The 17,892-nt window shown below is 44.5% G+C and overlaps 1 protein-coding gene across 2 annotated transcripts; it reads right to left on the bottom strand.

The window, feature by feature from the left end:
- Nucleotides 1-297: 297 nt before the first annotated feature.
- On the bottom strand, nucleotides 298-10,571 carry rpn1 (ribophorin I). 2 transcript variants are annotated; one of them, XM_079242699.1, is made up of 11 exons: nucleotides 10,222-10,571; nucleotides 8,429-8,493; nucleotides 7,020-7,326; nucleotides 6,734-6,943; nucleotides 6,466-6,658; nucleotides 4,914-5,013; nucleotides 4,682-4,820; nucleotides 3,284-3,403; nucleotides 2,942-3,187; nucleotides 1,000-1,146; nucleotides 298-791 (listed from the first exon to the last, which is right to left on the bottom strand). In XM_079242699.1, the coding sequence occupies exons 1-11, from the start codon at nucleotides 10,459-10,461 to the stop codon at nucleotides 708-710; spliced, it is 1,851 nt and encodes a 616-aa protein (XP_079098825.1). In that variant the 5' UTR covers nucleotides 10,462-10,571; the 3' UTR covers nucleotides 298-707. The 2 variants fall into 2 exon arrangements, with proteins under 2 accessions (XP_079098825.1, XP_079098826.1); XM_079242700.1 differs by having other exon boundaries at nucleotides 298-1,146.
- Between the last annotated feature and the right edge of the window lie 7,321 nt (nucleotides 10,572-17,892).

The following is a 17,892-nucleotide window of genomic DNA, read 5'->3' on the forward strand; positions in this document are numbered from 1 at the left end:
GAAAGGTGGGGTTACGCTACGACAAGGAATGTAACAATGTGCAGGAAATTCCCTGTGAGGTGCCAGTTTTAAGAAGAGGAAGCCATGATGCTTGATCTGGTGCAGGGATGTTCACATCAGACCTTCATTTGGATCCGTCAACCAGCAGGGAATGAAATGGAACCGACGGTCACATCTGTGTGAAAAGGAGCTTTAAAGGAAGTGGATGTCTGCGTCGAGTCGCCCTCTTGTGGTGAATAAAGAGGATTACACCCCGAAGAAAAACAGGCACAAGCTGAAACTTAAGAAGTTCCCAAAACTTTATTTCAGATTTAACAAGGATCCACATCTTTGCCCGTTTCACATCTTCCATGTCTTTCCTCGCATACAAGCTAATCTCTTTTAGTCTTTAATCTCACAGTCAAACACCGCCGGCAAAAACAAAACGAAATCATACAAAATGTAGAAAATATGACGTCAAAAAAACCAGCGCTGGCGATGATGCAGAATCAGAGCTTCAAATATAAATGTCAGTCCAGGGCAAGGAGAAGGGATAAGAGAAGCTTTCATCCTCACACAGAGAAATAAAAAACGATTCAGCCTTAGAAGACGGTACATGTGAGTAAAGACATGAAACTGAAAACACTCGGGGCCCCCCGAACTAATTCATCTGCAAAAACAATCCCTTCACCGCATACTTCATGGTGAGTCCAGAGGAAAACGTCAAGTCAGAGCCGGAAGGAAGGAAAAATGTGACGTTGCTGCTTTGAAGCCGAGCACAAGTTCATCAGCATATCGGGATAAACTGGTGGCTACGGGAAGATGACATGTTAACAGTCCACGTCGGGATGCAGGGATGAAAGAAAACTGAAAGTCACATTGCAATTTATTTTCATACAAACAGTCGTTTATGCATTCAGCAGGGTGTGTGTGTGTGTGTGTGTGTGTGTGTGTGTGTGTGTGTGTTGCAGAGGCGGGAGCAGTCTAGAGGGCATCCAGCAGACTGTCAATGCGGCTCACCAGCTCCTGTCTCTTGCTAGTCAGGGTCTTCTCACTCTCAATGTAAGCCTCTTTCTTGACTTTCCCCGCCACCAGTCGCTCCGCCTCCTGGCAGGAGCGGAACACCAGCTCCTTCACCTGTCCATCCAGCTTCTGCACCTCTCCAACCTGAGCACACACAGAGGGAAGCAAACACCGCAGTTAGGAAACGCTCCAGCGTCTCTGAGGGGAAATGCAGGACTTCCACCAGCAGGGAGGGAGTCCTGCGGCGAGGACAGTACGGTAAAACCAACACGTGGCGTCGCCAGCGAGGCCTGCGGTTCGCAGAGCCTGAGAGCTGCAACCCCCAGGAGAACACAAGTCATCCTCTACCACAGTCCTCCAGATCCACCAACCTGCATCCTGATTCTGCAGCAGCCTCTTAAATCGCTGGTGGAGCAGGGAAACACCTGCAGGGTGGTGGATCTCCGGGACTGGAGCGGGTGACCTCGGCTCTCCACGTAAAGCTTGAGATGTTTGTAACGCTTTCAGGGATAAAACCAAACCCAGGAGAACTTTGTGTCCAGAAACGAGCAGATTTCTCAGCTTAAAACGTTAAACTGGATGACTCTGTGGAGGTGGAGGTCCGGCGACATGGAGACATAGAAGTACTGATGTTGACCCCCTGAAACGACCTTAGGACCCCCATGTGGGGTCAGCGTTCATAGTTTCAGAACCGTTCCCCCCCCGTCAGTCGTTTCAGCACACAGTTCTGTGTACGTTGGACCTCTGCTTGTATCTGTTATTACGTTGCGGTTCATTCTGCTTGGACGTGTGGGGACCCCCCCCCCCCCCCGCCTGCTTATATACGTTTTAGTGTTTATTTCTTCTAACCGTGTAAACACCTTTCTGTTGCTGTTTGGGATGAAAAGTGCTTTATAAATAAGTTTTGATTGGATTTGTCTCATTTCGGACCGCGAGGGCAGCAGGGATCAGGGTTTACCTGCTACATGGTACGGCTGCTCGATTATGACAAAAATTATAATCAGGATTATTTTGACAAACTGAGATCTTGATTATTTAACACAATTATCCAGTATTTATAAACAACGCTGCGCGTCGTGGTGTTCTAGACTGTGTCGTACATTATAACCGTCTAATGGACGGTTCTGAGTTGTTTAATCCACTTTTACCGCTTATACAGGAACTATTTTACGTTGGCCTGGATGTACGTTTTATACCAAACAACCGCTGTCAGGCTGCAGCGCGTTTCATTCACCTGTTAAAAGACGGCTGATCTGAACCAGCTGGTTAACGCGTTGCTATGGTAACACCCCGTAACGGAGGGATATTACCGTGTTTAACTGGCCGAACTATGTATAGGAAAATAATGCAGCCAGTTGTCCCTGACAATGGTATAAACTATGTTTAGGTGAACTTCCACAACCTACTGCAGTTATTCTACATTGACCTGCAGCCGGAGCCGACTGAGACTGGCCGCCTGGGAGTGCTTTAGGACGGGAGAGGCTCCCGCTGCTCCTTCCTTACAGTAACTGCAGAACAATATGTGCCTTCAAGTCAGTCGCCAGAACACCAGAAAAGTCTCTAATAACTCCAGTAAAAGCTGCTAGATTTGTCGCTTTTAACAAAAAAAGTCTCCAGATTTAGCGAGAAAGTCGCCAAGTTGGCAACAGTGTCTGAATGAAAGCAAAGCGGCTGTGGGAGGAGTTTACAGCACAGCGCTGCAACGCCAGAGACGCTCGATTAGCAGCTGAAGACAGCAGGAGAGGAAACTGCAGAGAGGAAAATAATCACACACTTTTATTTTTATCATCGTTGAAAACCCAGATCGTAATTCAGATTAAAATCCGATTCATCGCCCAGACCTACTACACGTCCTACTATCCTCTGTACTCCGCCAGCAGGCCTGGGTCAGTAAAGGAGGGGACAGGGTTAGTCTGACTACAGCCACGCCGCTACTCGCCTTATCAGCCAAGTCGGAGCCCTCCGCCTTGAGGCGGGCCTGCAGCGAGCTGATGTCATTGGTCAGAGCACGGTGGTCAGCCTCCAGAGTCTTCCGCCCGCTGTTGAGCGCGCCCGTGTCCCGGGACTGCTTGTAGCGGTTCACCACCTCGTCCATGTGTCTGTACAGACCCAGACGTTTGTTGACCAGAGTCAGGACCTGCTCTGTGATGGAGGCCACCTTCATCCTCACCTCAGCTGCAGGATCCTTGAAGAGGAGACATTGGAGACAAAAAGTGGAGCGTCGACTTATGAAGCGCGAGAATAAAGGAGGCGCCTTGTTTTGAAGAAACATGTTTCCTACCTTTGTGATGGCAAAGTCCAGACGCACATAGATGATGACGGTGAAGAAGAGAATGTAGAAGGCTCCTACAACCAGGAGAGGCTCCTGCAGCATCAGGATCTTATTGAAGTTATAATGAACCTGGGAAGCAGAAAAAAGGGTTGTTGATCGAGCAGCTTTTCTTAAAGACTGACTGGTGAGGTCAGGCCTGACCCCCCCGCCCCCCCCAGACAGCTGGACAAGGTGAATCATGCTGCTTTTGGTGCATCTTGATTCGACAGCTGGAACGCAATAGAAATCAATGTGGGTGAACACATTAATAAGTATGTTCAGAACGCTCCACATGTTCATTTAAGAAAAAATATACAAACTGGTTCCTGCAGGAATTCTGCACCTTGCTGTACGACTCTGTCCTACAGTCTTTTAGCAGATGCTTCCATCCAAAGAGACCTTCATCAGACGGTGAGAACAAGTCCAGGTAGACTACTAGAGTCCCGGCGGACCGCTGGAGTCCGGGCGGACCGCTGGAGTCCCGGCGGACCGCTGGAGTCCCGGCGGACCGCTGGAGTCCCGGCGGACCGCTGGAGTCCGGACGGACCGCTGGAGTCCCGGCGGACCGCTGGAGTCCCGGCGGACCGCTGGAGTCCGGACGGACCGCTGGAGTCCCGGCGGACCGCTGGAGTCCGGGCGGACCGCTGGAGTCCGGACGGACCGCTGGAGTCCGGGCGGACCGCTGGAGTCCCGGCGGACCGCTGGAGTCCGGGCGGACCGCTGGAGTCCGGGCGGACCGCTGGAGTCCCGGCGGACCGCTGGAGTCCCGGCGGACCGCTGGAGTCCGGGCGGACCGCTGGAGTCCCGGCGGACCGCTGGAGTCCCGGCGGACCGCTGGAGTCCGGGCGGACCGCTGGCGGACCGCTGGAGTCCGGGCGGACCGCTGGAGTCCCGGCGGACCGCTGGAGTCCGGGCGGACCGCTGGAGTCCGGGCGGACCGCTGGAGTCCAGGCGGACCGCTGGAGTCCGGACGGACCGCTGGAGTCCCGGCGGACCGCTGGAGTCCGGACGGACCGCTGGAGTCCGGGCGGACCGCTGGAGTCCCGGCGGACCGCTGGAGTCCGGACGGACCGCTGGAGTCCGGACGGACCGCTGGAGTCCGGGCGGACCGCTGGAGTCCGGGCGGACCGCTGGAGTCCCGGCGGACCGCTGGAGTCCCGGCGGACCGCTGGAGTCCCGGCGGACCGCTGGAGTCCGGGCGGACCGCTGGAGTCCGGACGGACCGCTGGAGTCCAGCAGTTTTTATACGCGCTGTGTTCTGTACTTCCTGTCCACTTCCTCTACACTGACTTATATATTCCCGTTTTTGTTTCCTTTCTTCTATTTGCACCTTTATGTTTGTTATTATTACGCTGCGCCTCATCTTACCACAAAGTCCTGAATGTGGTGCTCCACCAGGTTGCTCTTTGTGGCCACCAGCACCGGCCGGCCGAAGGTGTCCAGATAGGTGTAGTGCAGCTGGTTTGGCAAGCGATCGATGTTATAGGGTGTGTCTACATGGATGTTTCTGATTTAGAGAGAAATAAAAGCAAACAGGATCATTTCAGAAACATGGTTTCTTCTGCCATCCTGGCAAAGCGAGTCTGATGCAGACACTTACCTGGCGCCTTCTGGCAGGATGATTTTCACCGTCATGTGATCAATCACCTGGTCATCATACACATGGTCCACTAGTCTCATTTTCAGCGCATATTGATCACCTAGGATGTAAAATCATGCAACATATCAGCAAACACAGCTTAGGAAGGACACTGAGAGGAAAGTCTGACGTTTGTTCCGGTGAAAGATGTGGATCTGCCACTAAAACCAGCTTCAGGCACCAGTTTGTGTGTTTCAGGAAGAGCTGGTTTCCAGAACGCTCCACCCTGACAAATGATGATGTCATCACTCAGCTGATGTCACGACGGCTGCTTGCAGTGTGGAAATGGCTCGCGGATGTGTGTGCGGTCGCTTTGAGTTAAACCCAAACGCAGGTTCTCTACGCAGAATATTCACGTCCCGTGGTTTATGAGCTGCCCTCGTGGTATTTTTTTTATTTAATTTGGACTTTTGAGCTCTCGGAGTGTGATGGCAGCATGAGCTGCCACACAGGAAAGGTCTGGTAACTTTCTTTTTCTCAATTAGTTTTGTAAACACTTGAAAGATACATCTTATCATTTTTCATATTTTTATCAGCTGGGTTGACTAACTGGGTGCACACATTTAGTTAACTGCTTTGGTCACCTTGTCAGTTTGCTTGGCTTGCAGTTATTATACTTTCCTTTTGAGTTGCCAGTTCCTGTGTGGAGTTCCCAGGCCTGCAAAAGACAAGAGTCCTGGCTGCACTGGAGCTCCTTAAGTCAGACTGAGGCCTAACTGGGCAGAACCATCTTTTATAGGAGGGAAGTGTAGGAAGGACTTAGGTTCTTCTACTGATTGTTTGTGTTTCACATTATTTAGGAATCTCATATAGTTTAGTTTATTGTCTTACAGGTTACATGTACTTTATTGTAAAGTTTATTGTATTGTAAAGTTTAATGTATAGAGTATTGTATTGCCCCCCCCCCCCCCCTGTGTATCAACATGGCCTGATCAGACAGTGTGTATATATATATATATATATATATATATGTATATATATATATGACGTATATATATATATGACATATATATATATATATACATATATATATATATATATATATATGTATATATATATATATGTATATATATATATGTATATATATATATATATATATATATATATATGTGTGTGTGTGTGTGTGTCCCTTGTGTGCTTGAGTTCCTAATGTTAATGCCCATGTTGAAGTTTGTTTCTTTGACCTCTTTTATGGGCTCAAAGTTATCGCACTTAAAGATTTATTTTGATATTTTTGTTAAATAAATGAAGACATTATATTTTTCTAATAAAATTCCTTGTGCTTCTCTGGTTTTTTTGGCTTGGTCCCTCACACAGAGGATAACTAGGAGCCCTTATGTCACTCGTCTTACTGTAAATGATTCACGAAACTAACATCAGGCTTCATTAAGGACAACGTGAAACATCAAACTATATGGAAGAAGTCTATTAAGGTAACAGATCGGATCAGTAGGCCCATTTTCTCAACTTTAAACCAACTTTTAGACACAGCGTGGGTCAGAACAGAACCTACCCAACGTGTAGAGATACTCGTAGCTTGGCAGGTTGTAGCCGATGATGTAGTGGGTCTTCCAGCCTCCGAACAAGGGGAAGCGGGGCCGGACCTCCACCTCCACAGAGTCATCCAGAACCTGCAGATGGGAGGTGGAGATGTTGCCAATCTCATCCCTGTAGTAGACGTCTTGAGCCGAGGCAGGAAGGATGGTCTGTAGAGGAGAAAAGACGTTGTCACGATCGTCGCCAAAAACATGGAGTCCAATGACGCGTCTAGAGTGACGAACCTTGAAGGACTTGACAGATGAGATGCCGCTGTCTGACTGACGCTGGTAGTCATAGCGGGAAAAGGGGCCCTTCAGAACGGCTCCCGAGTGCCTCAGGTCGATGGTTTCCTCCACAGCGATGTTTCCCCAGTGGGACACCTCGATGGTGCGAGTGATGCTGGTGATGGTGAGGAAGGGTGTGTTGTTTTCATAGTGGATCTTCAGCGTATCCTGCGTAGTAAAAGCTGTTAGCAGCCAGTTTTACAGCTTCACCTGAATCTACTGAAGCTCTGCTGAAGAGCTGTACCTGGCTGAAGGGAGCAACATCTCGGAACGGCCCATACTCGATCACCTCATCCGTCTTACTGGGGTTGCCCAGCTTGGTGTAGCTCTCCACGGTCTTGGAGGCCAAGCGGACGCGTGTGGTCTGGCTGCGGGTGGGGTACGGGGAGTACAGGTAGTGGTTCCCCTGGAAAACCACCTGCTGCCGCTCGGCCTGGGTGATGTGTGTGGGGAAGGGCTTCAGGACGTGACTAAAGGTCATCTCCACTTTGGCTTTGAGCTGAGCACCGGGGGCCAGACCAGACAGCAGCTGCACTTTGTAGAAGTCGCCGCTGTCAGAAAGCAGACAAGCAGAAAGCAGAGAAACAACAGAAGGATGAAGTTAAGGGAAACGGTAGCATTTCCAGGTCATGCCGGTTTCAGTCATACTTCTTATGACTCTGAGGTTCCAAAGATTTCAGAATAAATCATCTTATTTCAAATCACCAAGAATAAACTCATTAAAAGGCATTAATTTTCCGTGTGTAAAAATAAACTTGCTTTCATCAGTTTCACAGGAGAGTTTGTTTCGAGTCATTTGGTTTCTTCAGTTTTTCAGAGAATACTGCCAGTGAAGTCTGAATTAAACCTGATTTATCAGCAAAAATATTAGGGATATGAACCTAACAGCAACTCACGACTCAATTCGACTGTTTAGGGGGACGATTCGATTCAGAATCAATTCTCAATTCAAACGGATTTTTTATTTATAATTATTACACTTAAGTAACAAAAGGTGATAATTTCACAAGTAACTTTATTCTTCTCTCAGCTAGAAAGAACTGAGAAATTTTTAGGGCTGATTTGCTTTAAATTGCGACAGGTACAAAACTTTTTTCTCGTCATTTTTCTTCATTTCACTACGGAAAAAACTACACAGCAACCAGGCCATCATTCTGCTGCTAAAATGTCCAAGAAGACAAGGAAAAAGATCAATAAAAAGGACTTTTTTTCCACAATAGATTTTTATTTGGAAAAAAATTGCTTTTTTTTTTTTTTTAAACAAAAATATCGATTTCAAAGTTGTAAAGCAAATAAATCCTGATTTTTTTTATTTGTCCAATTTGATTCCTCAACTCATAAATATACAGTTTTGAGTACCTTAGCATTGTTTTAAAATGCTATAAAATTAAATGAGGCATGTTTGACTAGTCATTTTAAATATTTTTCTTATTCATCCTCTGCATTTGTACATTTTGTAAGCTTTGCCGGCTGTGTTTAAATGTCCAGAGCGCCTCTGTGACAGTGGTCGACATACAAATCTATTAATTCCACAATAGAAAATGTTTTTTTCTGTATATGATGACATGACAAATCTGGCACATTATTTTCTCCCTCTACATTATTAAACAAATAAGTCATGATAATTGTTTATATTTGAGTATTTTGTCATACCTTTGGCCCTGAATGGATGTCTTCTGGAGTTCAAGAGTGCCATCCTCTTCTTCATCACCTTTTACCTGTGAAAATGTGGTTTGGTCATATTTATTTAGCTTTTTCACAAAGTTTACAAACGAAAATAGGAGATGCATGCGTCGTGGAATAAATGCAATAATCAATGTATGCTGAACCTTCATATTATGTTAAGGTTCAATTTGATCTGTTTCAGTCTTTGTGATGAACAAACTGCTGGTTAAATTTTCTTTTTCTTCATGAAAATTTGCGACTTTTCCTCTTCTGGGGTTATGAAATTTTGAGGGCAATTTGAAGACTTTGATGAGTAGTCGAACATCTGTGCAGTGTTTGATGTCGGGGTCATTTTGACCCAGACACTTTAGTGTGGGTAAGTCGCTGATTAGAGTAAAAGAAAATGTCTCTTTAATGTACCTAATTTTGATTTCTTATTTATGTTTTTAATGCTTTAGAATAGACATTCATACACAGACACTCAGGTGTGTCTTGGGGATAAACTTTCTGTTCTGTCAGTCTGTGGAATAAAGATCTTTCCAGCAACAGTGTCTCTGGAGACGTTTGACATAAAATCTCAAGTCATCTGATTTGACAACCGCAACACCAGAGTGAATTAACATGAAAGAGACGAGCTAGCTGCAATCAGATGTTGGGGATAAATGGGTTGAAATTCTACTTTTGTTGTATAATCTTGGTTTGCACGTTACTGTGGATGAGCGCCTTGTTTCATTCAGGCGGTGCTGTCCTTTCCGACAATACATGTCCAACAATCCTGCCAAGTATGGCTTAAAAATATGGACAGCCTGTGATTGAAAATTTAGCTATGCATAAAATACACTGGAAAGCCACGTGGAGGTGCACAACATCACATGTGACAACTTCTTTGAGATGAACTTCTAAAGAGAAAGCTAAATGTTTGTAACAGTCAGAAAAAAATAAGCCAGAACTTGCAAGAATTACATCTGCAGAAAACACACAGTTACTGTCTGTCATCATCTGGAGGACATTAAAAATGTTCAAACTGAGAACATCAGAGAAAATAGGGCAAGTTAGAAGTATTTGTGAAGAGGGAAAAACAAAAACAGTTCTTAAATATGGTGTTGTACTTAAAAGATTATATTGAATGTCTCTTTTCTAAACATTTACATGATCTGAAACAAGGTGTCATTGGTTAAACTAGATCTTTTGTGATGTTGTGAGTAGATTTACACAGTGTGGGTCAAACTGACCCGCAACATAACCAATGTTGTGTTATAATACAAGGGTTAAATGCATTTCAGTCATTGTGAGGACAGTGAAAGGGGGCAGAGCTGTGCGCAGACTATCTGGCGCAGACACACGCGGAAGTGCGCAGCGCAGCGCTACGTGTCATTCAGAGCATGGAGCTCCGCGGAAATTCACATCTCACCCCCTGCATCTGTAGCTCATTCAAATCTGATCCATTCCCAGTGTAATACACTCTGAACAGCTGGTGGTGATAAGAATACCATGCATTTCTAAGTGCATAAACCTGCAACATCTCTATCTTTAGCTTCTTTGCAGAGCTCATTGAACCACATGCTAGCGACGCTGCTCATGCTTTCAAAGAAAACTTCCCTGCTTTGTATGGCAGCTTGCTGATACACTCTACACTTCTGCAACTCAAGTTAAAATAAATAATAATATAGGTCAGACTTTGGACCTGCAAGGGTTTGCATGGTTAAGATATTGAGGCTAATAAGCTGACAGGCTAAAGCTAATGAGGCTAAAGCTCTTTCTAGAATGAAAGAGTTCCTCACCGAAGCTCCGATGTATGCCAGATGCGGTACTAGGTCAGCTTCTACGGCCAGGATGAAGCTGTGGACAGCGGAGTGTCCCTGGTTGGACAGCATGATCTCCGCGGTGATCTTAGCGAGATGAGAGCTCAGATCCACCGTCCTCTTCACATCCTCATTCACCAACCCGTCTGCTGAAACCCGCAGGCCGACAGAGGCGACAAGCAGCAGGCACACGGATAGAAACGGCGACTTGCGTGTCATGGCTGATGGAGATCAGAGAAGAAATACTGAGATTGGAGCGGTATGAAATGTAGGAAACAGTGCAGAAAGAAAAAGGCCGCCGCTCCGCTCCACATCAGAAAGGATGACGCTTCATTCAGTTAAACGTAGTTACGTCAGTGCGCACTCCACAACGTGCTGTGCGGTTGAATCGTGAAGATTCTTGACATAAATTACCCAACGAGGGCTTTAAAATAATTATTTATTATTATCATCATTTATCATTATTATTTGTATTATTTGTTTTTTTTATTTTTTTATTTTTTTATTTTTTTAATATGCCGTTCTTTCCTGGGCTTTTTTAGATGGTAAAATCTAACCGGAAACAGGAAATGGTTGTGACGTGTACGAGTTTATATAAGGTGTGTCTCTTTCCTGGAATTTTCGGCGCGCCGAAATAGCTCAGTTGGGAGAGCGTTAGACTGAAGATCTAAAGGTCCCTGGTTCGATCCCGGGTTTCGGCAAGTCGAGATTACATCTTTTTCGGGATCCACCTTTTTCAGATCCTGGCTTTAAAAATTGTGATTTTTTAATTAGTGCTTTTATTTAAACAGGTAACATGGAGAATGTCTCAATTCCATAGCGCAACTCAAACAAGCAATTAATGTGAACCCGGATTCAATCTTTGCATAGAAGCATAGTGGCAGACTGGTATTGGGACATTAGCTGGTACTTGTTTTTCTTCATTTTTATTACACAATCGAACAAAAAATACAGAACATGAAAATAGGTACAAAAAGCATATGCAGGCCACGGAAATACATATGAAAACTGAGCATCTTGACCTGTGACCATAGATATTAGCTGGCTATCATATACGGTCTATTGGGGGAACGCAGGACTGTATGTGGCGTCCAATCGTCCTTCGGTTTCCATTTTTCTCTCGCCAATCAGACACGTGGGTCAAATATTGAACAGCCAATCAGCTGGGCGCGTCAGTAATTTGATGACCAATTGGGAGGCGAATTCAATCTTTTAGGTCTTGTCTCGCCTACGTTAACACCATGTGGACGGTTTGACGTCCCACCAGGTACCCTTAGAGTTTGGTCCACATCTTCAGCGTCGAGTTGTCGTCGAGTTGGGTAAGAAATCTTATGTGTATTATTTATTATTCAGCATTTTCTGTTTTCATTTATGATATAGCTAGCCTATTCACTTAGCCTAAAGGTGGCAAACATGAACAGATCAGCTAATCAGCGGCAAAGGTTGCGTAATATGTAAACTTATTCTTACAATATTCATTAAAGAGGAAAAATACAATTATTTATAGTTTATTTTGTAGTTATACACCCAGGTGTACACTTTCGTGCTAAAATGATCCGCCTTTTTTCGACGAGGCTGAAGTTAGCTTCCGATTCGTAATATGCCTAAAGGGCAGTTCCACTGAATTTTTGGAACACTTGACCGCATTAGACCAGGTCCTGACAAAAAACTATATTACTTAGACTCTTCAAACCTGGACTAAAATATTCTAAATACTATTCAGATTCGTTAAAACATAGTTTCTGATCTGTGAAACCTTTATTCCATTTGTGAAAATGCAAATTAGGGTAATTTTAGAACATTTTTTGGCATCTGGACTACATTAGACCAGGTCCTGACAAAAAACTACAATACTTAGACTGTTCAGACTCTTCAGTTCCCCCTGACTGCTAGGGACTCTGGCTGGGCCCCTCCAGTTCATTGTAATAGCCAATATCTAATTAATTTTCTTTTATTTAACTCATTAAAAACATTACGTAATTATGTAATGTACGTAATATCCATACCTAATATTGTATGTATATGTAAAAGAAATTAAAAGTGTTTGGCTTGTTTGTGTTCACATCATCCCAGACCTTTTTGTATTCTTGTCTTTTGTTCTTCCTGTCTAGTTTTTCCCTGTGCCTGGTTTGATTGGAATTCTCTTCACCTTTCACTTCACCTGCGGCTTGTTCCTGTGTATATTTTCCACTTGGCTTCAGTTCTCAGGTTGCCACTTCATTCTTGTTTTCTTGCCATCATGTTGTCCTCGTCAGGTTTGTTTAAGGTAATTCAAGTCAAGTCCCTATGAAACAGCTTTTCTGCCTCCATCCATGCGATCATCACATTCAGTGTGTTGTTTATTTTGTTGGATGCTTGTTAGGTTTGTGTCTTTGTAATATTTCATTTTAGGTACTTGTTATGATGACTTTATGTGAAAGTAGCATAAATGAAATTGCTCGTCTGTCATACCAGAAAATATCTAAAGAATGTGTCTATTCTATTCTATTCTACAGTCATGAAGCAGACGCTTTTATCCAAAGTGGCTTATATATGAGTGAGAACAACACAAGCACGAAATCAAAACAGTAGAGGACATGGTAGGAAGGTGCTGGTGGACTGTCCAGTTGGACGCAGGTCCTTCCATGAAGTGCAACGGGTTGTTTTTTGTTTTTTTTTGTCCCTTCTCAGCCTATAACACCTATGTTAAAATACAAAGAATTAATACCATCATGTTTGTTGCAAAGAACTGGGCTAAGTTCTCCAACTTTCCAACAAATACAGCTATACTAAGTGTTGAAGTTCTCCTTGAAGAGCTGAGTCTTCAGCTGGGTCTTAAAAGTAGACAGGGACTCTGCAGAGTGGACAGAATTTGGGAGATCATTCCACCATCGTGGAACAACAGAGGAGACACCACAACGTGGTGATTTAGCCCCACGTTGTGGTGGTAACATGAGGCGTCTTTCACTGGTGGAACGTAGCTGTGGAGAGGGAGTGTAGGTCTGGATTAGGGAGTGAAGGTAGATAGGAGCCGTTTGAGTTATTGTTTAGTAAACCAGAAGCAAAGCTTTGAATTTGATGCGTGCTGCAACCAGAAGCCAGTAAGGAGCGATTAGCAGCGGAGTGACATGAGCCAGTTTGGGTTGGTTGAAAACCAGACGTGCTGCGGCGTTCTGGATCATCTGCAGAGGTTTAACCAGCATGGAGGCAGACCTGCCAGTAGGGAATTGCAGTAATCGATGCGTAAGATGACCAAAGCCTGAACCAGAAGCTGAATCGTGTGTTCTGTCAGGTACGTCTGATTCTCTTGATGTTGTAGAGAGCATATCGGCAGGTACGGGCAACCGAAGCAACAGGTCAGCTGGTCATCCACCATGACCCCAAGATTCCAGGCAGCATACGTAGGAACAAGTGTGAGAGTAGAGTTTCACACTTAATTGCGGAGGTAAGGAAGGATTGGCTGGACAGACAGCTGTCTTGGACAGATTGAGCTGAAGGTGGCGATGACGCTTCATTCAGTTAGACATAATCACGTCAGAGCTGGCAAGAGCATTGCCAGCTTTGTGTGTTGGAGGAGTCTGAACCAGTCTGAGACTGATTGAGTTAACGAGGTTCATAAAGTCATTTGCCTTTGTGAATATTTAAGTCTCCCATGACAACTAGCAGTGTGCCATCATCAGGTATGTCAGAGAGTAGCATGTCCATCTCAGAGATACTCATTCATATTGCCTCCTGGGGAGCGATATATGACCAGAATGTCTGCAGAAGCCATGGGACAGAGAGAGGTAAAGTTCCATTTTTTAAGAAGCAGGATGCCCGTTCCACCTCCTCGTCCAGTGAAGCGAGGTGTATGAGTGAAATCAGCATTAAGGGAGAGGGCAGCAGGTGTGGCTGTGTTTTCTGGACGGATTCAGGACCAGGACCTGAACATCTTAGACTTACATCAGTGAACTGATGAATTATGTGATTCTATTAAAAATTATTTTCTATTGTCATTAAAATACTGTGCAGAATTTATTTTAATCTTTGCCTGGCTGGTCTGATGGGTTTTTCTGTCTCTGTTTAGGCGGGGGACATTGTTGCTCTGTGGCAACATAACCTGCTGAACGTGGACCCCGTGCAAGAGGGTGCAGAAGCAGGACACTGCAGTGATGATGTAGGACTCAACCTGCCCGATCGCTTGTCTCCATTAACCGACGCTCATCCTGTTCTTCTCTTGCAGCCCCCCAGCCTGGCCCCTCTCACCAGTAGAGCCTCCTCAGCAACACTGCTGGCCAGGCAGAAACAAAAGCTGAGGCACCTGAACGAGGCCTCCTCACCACTGGGAGCCCTTTCCTGCCCAACCTCCTACCCCTGGCCCTCAGCTAGTGATGCTGCCTCCTCCAGGCTTACAGATGCTGCCTGTGGTCCTGGCTGCTCCGCAGGTCCTGGGTGTCACCATACCGGGGTTGCTGCCCCTCTGCTTGCTCCTGCTACCGTCCATACGCGGACCTGCAAAGTATCGCACAATACATGCAATAAATGCGGGGAGTTTAGGACGGCAGAAACTGGGCGCTCCCAAGGCGGCGTTTCCTGCCCCTCTGTAGACCCAAGTGCCATGGTTGGAGGACGTTAAAAAACAAAACAGTGACTGCTGTTTCCCTTCTCCCCAATTTTCTACATAGTTCTGTTTGTTGTGTATATGTTGTTACGTATGTACATCATTTTATGTTCATTTATGTTTTGCTTTTATTTTTAAATATTAGTTCCTGGGTTTGATTAAGTTTTTCAACTTGCTCTAACTAGTGAAGCATCCGACACATGAAAAGGGACACATCCCTGACCTGATTCTCACGGTTTACATGGAAACATTCAGTAGATTTGTGATGCTGTCTGACCATCTGCCTGTTTTATTTAAGTTTAATCTTTTAATGTCCCTGTGTGTTCCTGTCGTCTGATTAACTGCGTCCCTCTTCTTTGCTGCGTTTACAGAACTGGAGCTCCCTGCTTTGGATTTCCACCTGAATGGAAATATTAATAAACTGCTGGAGGTCTTTAATTCTGTGTGTACAGATATCTTGGATGCTATATCTCCAGTTAAATGTAAACGCTGTAAAGCAGCAACAGAGCCATGGGTTAATAAACACACACATGCACTTAGATGCATCTGACATCGCGCTGAGAGAAAATGGAAGCAAGACATGCTTTGTATTTCCTTTAGGATATTTAAAAACCACTTAACTTAGCATTAGGTTGCTGTTAAGAATGCTAAGATCCAGTTTATCTCTTTGTCTCTGCAAATATCAGCAAGCCTGGAATTCTTTTTATTTCTTTGAATTCTCTTTTGTATCCCCGTGATCCCTCTCACCTGACTCCTTTCTGTGCTACTTTGTGAAAGGTTTTCAAAAACTTTTGATAAAGTGAGTGCTGTCAGGTCCTTCCCTTTACTTGGCACCCCCAACCTGTAACTCCAGGTGTTTCTCCTGCAGTTTTAGAGCATTTTGAGCCCGTTACCATGCCTCAGATTTCTGAAATAATCCAGCACCTGAGGCCTTCATCGTGTCCTGGAGACAGTCTGCTGAAGGAGGTCTTAGTGCTGTCTGGGAAGTTAGTTTGGTTAATGCCTCTAAGGCTGTGTTCCAGATGCTTCCAGCATGCTGCTCTGCATCCTCTTCTTAAAAACAACTTGGATCCTGATGTTTTCTCAAACTTCAGGCTAATTTCTAAGCTGCTTTTTCTCTCAAAGATTTTAGAGAAGGTGTTTTATCTTCAGTCACAAGATCACCTTAACCTGCACGGCCTTCATGAGAAGTTTCAGTCTGGTTTTAAATCTTGTCACCGCACTGAGACGGCTCTTCTCAGGGTCTGCAATGATTTGCTTTTAACAGTTGATTCTAGAGCTTCTGTTGTTTTAATTCTTCCTGATCTTCCTGCTGCTTTCCACACAGTAGATCATGATATTCTGTTATCACGCCTGCAGCAGTCTGTAGGTCTAAATAGGACTCAAATGCTTTGAGTCCTATTTATAAATAGGACTCAAATGCTTTGAGTCCTATTTAAGTAACAGGAGTTTTTCAGTACATCTTGGGCAGTTCTGTTCTCCAAAAGCAGCACTTAAACATGGAGTACCTCAAGGCTCCATCCTAGGTCCCGTCCTGTTTTCACTGTATTTACTTCCTCTGGGGTTTATTTTGATGAATATGACATGTCATTTCAGTGTTACCCTGATGACATTCTGATTTATTTTCCTTTAAAGTCTGTTGGAGCCTGTTGTGTAGAAAATCTGCAGAACTGTTTGAGGGACAACTCCTGGATGGAGCTAAACTTCCTCTGCAGAAATAAGGGTAAGACTGAAGTGATGACTTTTGGGAAAACTGACCTGCTGGCAGGATGCAGCAGTGCTGTAGGATCTCTGGATTCTTTTAACCCTTTTATTAACAAGCTTGGAGTCTTTGATTTTAATTTTAACTCTTGACAGGCAGGTCGGTGCAGTGGTCCAGTCTAGTTTTTATCACTTGAGGCTTATCAGTAAAGTGAAGCCTCATCTTCATGCCGTCCTGAAAAGGGTCATTCCTGCTTTTATCTTCTCTGTACTGGACCACTGCAACTCACTTTATACTGGGAACAACCAGTCTCTCCTCCGTTGTTTACAGCTGGTCCAGAACTCAGCTGCCTGCCTGTTAACGGGGAAAAGACATAGCGAGCACATGACCCCTGTGCTGCGATCTCTTCACCGGCTGCCAGGCTCTTTAAAGAATGGTTCTTGAAGTTTTACTTTTGGTTTTTAAAGGTCTAAGTGGTCTGGCACCTTTGTACCTTTCTGAGCTTCTGCACCGTCATCGTCCTGTCAGAGCACTGAGATCAGAAGACCAGATGCTCTTAGTGGTCCCTAGGACTCGACTCGACAGCCTTTTCTATAGCAGCCCCCAAATTATGGAATGATCTCCCTCTTTCTGTGAGGTCTGCTACGACTTTAAGTGGGTTTAAGTCTCTCTTAAAAACTCATCTTTTAACTCCGGAGAGCAGGACTACAAGCTTTTAATATTGACTTATTTTATTAACCTGTACAGCATTTTGGATATCTTGTGGTCTATGAAAGTGCTCTATAAATAAACATGTTTGTTCTTCTGTTTCTCCAAAACAAAATTTTATGAAGAACCTTGATTGAATCAGGCATGAAAATGTGTCTAAATAAAAACTAGGCATTAATGAAAATAAAAATAGTAATTACAGGATCTGTTGTAGTGTAGCGGTTAGGATATTCTTTTCTGCGTTGTGTGTAATGACAACCAAGGCACCCAGTCTCAGAATCCACGACTTCTTTATTAGCACCTCGGGTTCTGGTTCAAAATATAAAACAGACAATTTTATTTTTTTATAGAAATACATCAAAGGGTGGGAAGTGGAATCATTACAAATTAACTATGTTACAGTAGCAACATGGTCCTATAGACATCTTCAAATTGGACCTTTTTCATCAAACATATGCAAACTGACATTTTTCCCATTCTCCAAGGTCTAAATAAACTAAATATAGCAGTTCTTTCGATCTTGGCTATGCCTACCTAAAGAGCCATGTAGTTTTATTGTTGACGTTTTTCAAAAACAATGCAAAATTTGGGATATTATGTCCTTGTTTTCATTGTAGCTTCCCAGAGGTTGATGTTGTAGCACTGAAAGTTGTACCAAATG

This window comes from Telmatherina bonti (genome assembly GCF_933228915.1).
Source record: "Telmatherina bonti genome assembly, chromosome: 6".
Lineage (NCBI taxonomy): Eukaryota > Metazoa > Chordata > Actinopteri > Atheriniformes > Telmatherinidae > Telmatherina > Telmatherina bonti.

Bases quoted from the DNA above. Each gene is read 5' to 3' on its own strand.
- rpn1 (XM_079242699.1), bottom strand. From the start codon at position 10,461: ATGACACGCAAGTCGCCGTTTCTATCCGTGTGCCTGCTGCTTGTCGCC. The intron at 6,944-7,019 runs GTACAGCTCTTC...TTTACTACGCAG, and splicing joins ATGTTGCTCCCTTCAGCCAG to GATACGCTGAAGATCCACTA. The intron at 5,014-6,465 runs GTAGGTTCTGTT...TTTACATCCTAG, and splicing joins CGAGTATCTCTACACGTTGG to GTGATCAATATGCGCTGAAA.